At 51.1% G+C, this 7,687-nt stretch overlaps 1 protein-coding gene across 1 annotated transcript in view; it reads left to right on the top strand.

Moving 5' to 3' along the window:
• Window positions 1-7,687, top strand: part of TBC1D14 (TBC1 domain family, member 14) — a 148,297-nt gene that overhangs the window by 19,858 nt on the left and 120,752 nt on the right. Inside the window, exon 2 of the mRNA XM_012002160.1 lies at window positions 1,590-2,328. Coding sequence (XP_011857550.1) covers window positions 1,607-2,328 — 722 coding nt within the window. The 5' untranslated portion in view covers window positions 1,590-1,606. The remainder of the gene's footprint in view (window positions 1-1,589; window positions 2,329-7,687) is intronic.

Below are 7,687 nucleotides of genomic sequence, written 5' to 3' on the forward strand. Positions count from 1 at the left end.
GCTCTGTTGCCCAGGCTGGAGTGCAGTGGCATAATCTTGGCTCACTGCAACCTCCGCCTCCTGGGTTCAAGCAATTCTCCTGCCTCAGCCTCCTAGTAGCTGAGATTACAGGCACATGCCAGCAAGCCTGGCTAATTTTTGTATTTTTAGTAGAGATAGGGTTTCGCCATGTTGGCCAGGCTGCTCTCGAACTCCTGACCTCAAGTGATCTGCCCGCCTCAGCCTCCCAAAGTGTTGTGATTACAGGTGTGAGCCACCACGCCTGGCCATGCCAGAGAACTTTAGACATGACCTTAGATGTGTGCGTGTGATTAACAGATTTTGTTTATTTTAGAGATAGGGTCTTTCTCTGTTACCCAGGCCAGAGTGCAGTGGTGTAATCATGGCTCACCGCAGCCTGAAGCTTCCCAGGCTGAAGTGATCCTCTGACCTCAGTCTCCAGAGTAGCTTGCACTACAGGCATGTGCCACCACCCTCAGCTGATTTTTTTTAGTGTTTTGTAGAGACATGGTCTCGTTATGTTGCCCAGGCTGCACTGACGGTTTTGACTCTACTCACTCAAACCTCGGAGGTTGTGGTCTTGACTCTCTTTTATTAATTATCTTCACTGAGCTGGCCTTCTGACCTGGGTTTGTGTAATCCTAAACCAAGCCTTTCTAACCTACGTGCGGTCTCCTTTGGGGTCCTGTAGATCCCAGCTCTGCGGTTAAACAGCAGGGTGATCTTAGACCCGTTTCTTAGTCTGGCCAAGCCTCGGTTTCTTCCGTGGTAAAGGGGATACTGTGCCCAGCCTTGTAGATGCATGTAAGCGTGACTGAAACATTTGTGGAGAGGCCTGGCTGCTGCAGATGGCATGCATAATTTATTTTGTTGTTGTTTTCCGTCTTAATGAAGATATCTTAGGATTTTAATGCTGTCTCAGAACAAGTAGATCTTTGACATATGTATGGGTTATGGATTCACACCCCCGTCCCCCAAGTCCAGTTCTCACGCTCCCCGTGCTGTCCTGGGGATGAAGATGTGACTGGTAGGGGCAGTGATGATTATTTTTACCTCGGGTACATCCTTTGTTTGGGTTATCTTCCTGCTGTGTTATATCATGGCAATGTATGTTAAAACTCTAGCTTCTGGGCCAGGCGTGGTGGCTCATGCCCATAATCTCAGCACTTTGGGAGGCCGAGGTGGGCAGATTGCTTGAGGTCAGGAGTTTGAGACCAGCCTGGCCAACATAGGGAAACCCTGTCTCTACTAAAAATACAAAAATTAGCTAGGCTTGGTAGCGCACGCCTGTAATCCCAGCTACTTGGGAGGCTGAGGCACAAGAATCACTTGAACCTGGGAGGCAGAGGTTTGCAGTGAGCTGAGATGGCGCCACTGCACTCCAACCTGGGCGACAGAGTGAGACTGTGTCAAAAAACAAAACCAAAACCACCTCTAGCTTCTGGACTTGAATCAAAACTTGGGTATGTGGAACCTTTTCAAGGCTTTCTCCTTTAAGTGGGAGATGAGACCATTTCAGCTGTGTGTCAGAGGTGTGGCATCTTTGAATTTTATATCCACTTTAATTTCCAGGTTTGTGTTTTTTCTAGTTTCTCCTTGGACCAAGATGACTGATGGAAAACTCTCCACCTCTACAAATGGCGTAGCCTTGATGGGCATTCTGGATGGTCGACCAGGAAACCCCCTTCAGAACCTGCAACACGTCAATCTCAAGGCGCCCCGACTCCTCTCAGCGCCTGAGTACGGGCCCAAGCTGAAACTCAGGGCTTTAGAAGACCGGCACAGCCTCCAGTCCGTGGACTCGGGGATTCCTACCCTGGAGATCGGGAACCCGGAGCCTGTGCCCTGCAGCGCGGTCCACGTGAGGAGGAAGCAGTCCGACTCCGACCTCATCCCCGAGCGGGCCTTCCAGAGCGCCTGCGCACTGCCGTCCTGTGCGCCACCAGCTCCTAGCAGCGCCGAGCGGGAACAGAGCGTGCGCAAATCCTCCACGTTTCCCAGGACGGGCTATGACTCGGTAAAGCTCTACAGCCCGACCTCCAAAGCCCTGACCCGCAGCGATGATGCCTCTGTCTGCAGTGTGTCCAGTCTTGGGACAGAGCTGTCCACCACGCTGTCTGTCAGCAATGAGGACATCTTGGACCTTGTGGTCACGAGCAGCTCCAGTGCCATTGTGACCCTGGAGAATGACGATGACCCACAGTTTACCAACGTCACCTTGAGCTCTGTCAAGGAAACCAGTGGCTTACACCAGCAGGACTGTATTCATGAAGCTGAGGAGGGGAGTAAATTGAAAATATTGGGGCCGTTTAGTAGCTTCTTCGCAAGGTAATGCCATCTTTGCCCTCTAGAAGAGCGTGGTGGTTGAGTCCAGACCAGTCTCCTTGTTCCTGTCTCACATGTGTCGTGTGCTCTCTGTGGTGTTAGGCGGGCACCGTCTCACACAGATAACTGGGCCTTTTCCCGGAAGCCCGGAGTCCTCTGGGATTGTAAGGACTGGTCTGTTGGAGATTCTGCTCTTCACTGTCCCTGGCTCCTTTGCAGTCTGTTGTCACTTCTCTGCCTCTGACCTGCTGTGGCTGTCTCACAGGTGGCCAGCATTACCAAATCGGCAGCCTGAGCCTCTGCGGGGCCCTGTGCATTCATATGAACGTTTCTTGGGCCAAGCAGACGGCAGTGGTGAGGGTGACGCCTGTGAGTAACTCCCATTTCTAGTGCCAGCCCTCGCTGGTGTAGTGCAGTGCTGTCATGCCGAGTGTCCTGGCTGTGTCCCCGTGCTCCTGGATGTCTGTGCTCTTGTGTGCGTGCCCTGGCCCTGCCCCTGCTGTGGAGGTGTGTGCTCCGCTGCACTGCAGCCCCGTGCATTCCCACCGTGCTGAACCCGGCCATGCACCCCGTCCCCGTGGGGCCTTGTCACCCGGGTGCTGGAGTTCCTGTGTCTCCCTGAAGCCCTGTGGGGCCTGCGCCTTCAGCTTCTGCCTCTCATTTGTGCTCTCAGGCTTTTGTTCAACAAGTGCCTATTTCCTAGGCCCTGTTCTAGGCTGGTCATGTGGGGTAATATGGTGAGAGAAACGATGTTGGGTAATGACTTAGGGTGGGCTTGTGGCCTGGGGGCGGTGGGAGTGGACGCCTTCGTCACACAAGCATATGTGAACTCCTGAACTGTGGCGTGCTGGGAGGAAGGGCACGGGGGCTGTGGAGAATATGTGGAGAATCGAGATCTGTGGCCAGGTGCGGTGGGACACTCCTGTAATCTCAACACTTTGGGAGGCTGAGGTGAGTGGAACACCTGAGGTCAGGAGTTCAAGACCAGTCTGGCCAACATGGCAAAACCTGATCTCTATTAAAAATACAAAAATTAGCCAGGCATGGTGGCGCACACCTGTAATCCCAGCTACTGGGGAGGTTGAGGCAGAGGTTGCGGTGAGCCGAGATCGCACCACTGCACTCCAGCCTGGGTGATAGAGCAAGACTCCATCTCAAAAGAACAAACGAAAAAAAGAATTGTGATGTGCTCCATAGCTGCTTTTTGGAGGGCTCTGGGGCCAGGGCTTGACAGGTGGGAACATTTCTGCAGTTGACCCTGACTGCCCGTGTGTGTGCGTCTCTAGCAGAACCCACGTCAGACACTGCAGTACTGGGTGTCCCTTTGAGATGGTGTGGTGTGCCAGCTGGAGTCAGCTGGAGACTCTGACTGTGGCCAACACATTAACTTATCACTGCCTCAGTTGCTTCATCAACTAAAGAGGATCATCTCAGACAAGCCTAAGCCCAGTTCTGAGTGAGATGGTCTGTGGCGTGGCCTGTGGTTTTGTCGGGAAACCTTCTTCTCGAATGTGCTGACAGATAGGTATCTTGGTACCATGAGCACAGTTCCTGGTTTCAGAACACAGTAACTAAGCGATTGCCCTCAGTGGGAGGAACCCGGGAACTTTGGGTGAGATCTTGTCACTATCCCTTCTGAGGCTGTAGCCGTATCACGGTGTTGCTGTGGTTAGATTTGTGTGGCGGAACTTCCCTGTGCTCAGACGAGTGTGTTCAACTGTCCCCGCTTATGAACAACACCTGGTACCTGTTCCACGCGGTCCTCACGATCCATCCAGAACATACCGAATCAGAAGCTCAGCGAGAAGGGCCTGAGGATGGGTTTTCAGAATCACCTGGGCTTCTTGGCAAATCTGGGAAACCTTGCTCGAAATGGGGTTGGCCGGGAAACAGCATGGTGGAAGGAGTGTGGCTTTGGAATTCAACTGACCTGCACTGTGTCCAGCTCTGTGGCCTTGAGCAAGTTCCTTCACCTCCCAGTCAGTTTTCTCACTCCTAAAACTGTGAGTGGAGGAGCGTGGCACGTGTGCCCATTACGCTGCTGACGAACGCCACACACTCACCTTTGTCCTTGCGTGTTCTGTCTCCTCTGCCTCACCTAAGAAGTGGGGATAATGAACCCTTCCTTCCGTGGCAGTGGGGATTAAATGGGTTAGCATGTGAGAAATTTAACGCAGATCCAGACACGTAGTAAACTTTTAAGTATCAGTTGCTTGTGGCGATCATGGCCACGTTGCTGTGTCTGCCGCCGTTGTGATTCAGCTGACTGAGCTGTGTGTGTTGGATCCTCTTCCCCTTTGAAAGGAAGCATCGTTGGTTATGCAATTTCTAGATCATTTCTAAAGCTACTGTTTCTTGAAAATCATACTCAGCTTTGCGCTGCAGGAAACAAGTGTCTCTTCTTTTATTCCTTGGTTCCTGTCTCCTTATCCTTGTGATGGCTGTGACATTGTTATTGTGAGCCTCTCTGAACTACCTTTGGGAAGATAATGGAATATAATGAAAAATGACTCAAAACAAGTGATGACATGGACAGAGTCTAGGGTTTTTTTTTTGTCCTAGAGTCTTAAAAATGTTAGAGAAGAGTTTCCATCTAGAGTTCCTTTGCGGGGGTTTCTGTGCCAGAATCTTTAGAGCTCACTAAACATTTTACAGGTGAGTAAATGGAGTTACAGCGAATGTTCATCCACTTAGCCCAGGGCCTGGCCCCCAGCAGGTACCCAGAGGACTGTGGTCATTGTGAGTCTTTGTGGAGGGCAGGGCTGGGGCTAGAGCTGGTCCTCTGGGGTTCCCAGCCCTGGCTTCTGAGCCATCCTGTTACCCCACTTTGTCCCCTCACTCTCTTGCCTTCTGGTTTCCTTGTCCTCGGTGAATCAGCCTCTGGGTTAGGGAAGGACGTGTGGACAGTGTAGTCTAGGAGAACATGCTCGGAGGGAAGGGTAGAGACAGGCAGGGATGATGACCTTGGCTGCTTGATGAGGTGGCCCGGGTGAGATGGGAGGAGGGGAGTGACAGGAGGGCTGGCCAGGCCTGACCACAGCCTCCCAAAAGCCGTAGGCCCGGCTTGCTTTTGTCCTTCACCCACACTAATGAGCACCTGTGTCCCAGACTCCAGCCTGAGCTTTAGAGAGAGCCCCTGCCTTTATGGAGCTCACAGTCTGATGGGGTAGACACACAAGGCATTTCACAGGCTATGGGGGTGGGCACGAGTGCTGTTACTGTGGGTGGGGAGGGGGTAGCACTGCAGCCAAGAGTGCTGGTTCAGGAGTTCATGCCGCCTGGCTTCATCGTGAGCCCTCCTATTGAATTGCTGTGGGCCTTGTGCAAGTTACCTCTCTGAGCCTTAAGTAGGGGGTAAAACTACTGTATAAGGTTAGAGATCAAATAGGGCATCTAACTTCTTGGCACTCTGGAAGTAGTAGCTTTCTGTGGTTCTAACAGAAATATTCTCATTTCTAAAAAATAAGTTTTTTTAAAGCTTTCTCTAGTTCTCCCGTAAATAAGTTTTTTTAAAGCTTTCTCTAGTTCTCCCGTAAATAAGTTTTTTTTAAAGCTTTCTCTAGTTCTCCCGTATTGTGCTGAATTGTGTCAACCTGTTGCTGAAGAAGTCAGAGTAGGGTCTCTCCCGCTGGCCGACGTTTTGGGGTAGATGCGTCTTTGTTGTGGGCGGCTGTCCTGTGCATTGGAGGATGCCTTGCAGTTTCCTTGGCCTCCACCCACGAGATGCCAGCAGCACTCCCCTAGTTGTGACAGCTAAAAATGTCTCCAGACATTGCCAGATACCCCAGGGAGGGGCTGGCAGACTCACCCAGCCTTTGAGAATAAGTGCTGGGATTTGCTTCTTTGAAGGAAATTTACTAAAGTAATTTGAGGACGATTTTCATTTGTATAGAAGAGTGGGACCGTGTTAAGGGATCATATGAGCCTAGTGTAGATTAAGAGTATTTATCTAGAAACCCGGACAGCAAGTGTAAGGGAAAGTCAGTAACATGCTTGGGGCGCGTTTATTTTCCACAGGAGATCGAGTTGGGCTCTCTGAAGCCAGGGGTTTAATCTCCTAATCCACATTGGTCTGGAAGTTGAGAATTAGCTTTGACCAAGTACATCGTCTCTTGTGTAGCCCCTTTATGGAGCTCCCAGATGATCTGAGTGCCCATTGCTGAGGAGAGGTGTCTGAACTGCATTGAAGGATCAGGAGCTTGCCCAGTGAAGGTGTGGGGCAGAGGGAACAGCTTGTGGCAGGCTGGGAGGTGGGGGCACCTGGCTGTGTTTAAAGAACTGGAATGATGGATTTTTCCAGACCGCTTCCCGACCTGGCTGGGAGCTCCCTGGGGGCCAAGCCTGTGTCTGGTTCACCGTGGCACCAAGGGTAATTCACGGGCAGAGAAGAATATTGGTGGTTGAGAGCGGGGGCTGCTCTGACCCAAGTTGGAACCTCAGCTCTGCCATTTTTGTACCGTGTGATCTTGAGAAAGTCACTTAGCCTCTGCGATCGCCAGTGTGTACTTGACTGACATGGGGTTAATGGCACCTCTTGTAAAGAGTTAATGTGAGGGGGCCGGGTGCGGTGGCTCATGCCTGGAATCCCAGCACTTCGGGAGGCCAAGGCGGGTGGATCACCTGAAGTCAGGACTTTGAGACCAACCTGGTCAACATGGTGAAACCTCATTTCTACCAAAAATACAAAAATTAGCCGGGTTTCTGTATCCTGCACCGAAAGCTGACTAATTCAAGTAAGTACTGTGAATTTTCATTTACATGTGAGGAAACTGAGGCAAGGGGTGGTTAAGTGGTTTGCCCAAGGATACAGGGAAACAGGAATAAGTTTATGCTTCTAAGGTTGTTGGGATTAAATGGGAGGGAGTGTACATAGATGTGACACGCTGGGCACATTGCAGGCACATTAATGTCTAGTCTGTGTTTTTATGTTGCCTGACTGTAATTTATTCCTGATTTGGCTGTCTTAGAATTAGCTCTAGTGAACTGAGAGGGAACATTGTAACTATGCCTTTTCTGTGCAAACAGTTTGTTAATATTGCTGGTGACTTTGCCGTGGCATTATGGATATACAGATGGCACCTGCTGTGTGCCTGTGTTGCTGCTGGTGTGTATGAGCTCGTGTGTTGCTGTGATCCTCGGAGGGAGTGCTGGGTGCTGGTCTCTTGATGTCACTGTTTGCTGGTGTGTGGTCTTGGGTAAGGCAGGTAATCAGTCTCTCTGGGGCTCAGTGTCCTTGTTTGCAAAATGAGCTGAGGGGTACGTACTTTACATTAGAGTTGCGACAATGAAAGGACCATTCTGATCAAGGTGTTGGGCTGCAAGTGCCAGGCAGTAGGGAAGCAAGAAGATTCGAAGATGGGCA

Source organism: Mandrillus leucophaeus, unplaced genomic scaffold, assembly GCF_000951045.1.
Source record: "Mandrillus leucophaeus isolate KB7577 unplaced genomic scaffold, Mleu.le_1.0 Scaffold68, whole genome shotgun sequence".
Classification (NCBI taxonomy): Eukaryota; Metazoa; Chordata; class Mammalia; order Primates; family Cercopithecidae; genus Mandrillus; species Mandrillus leucophaeus.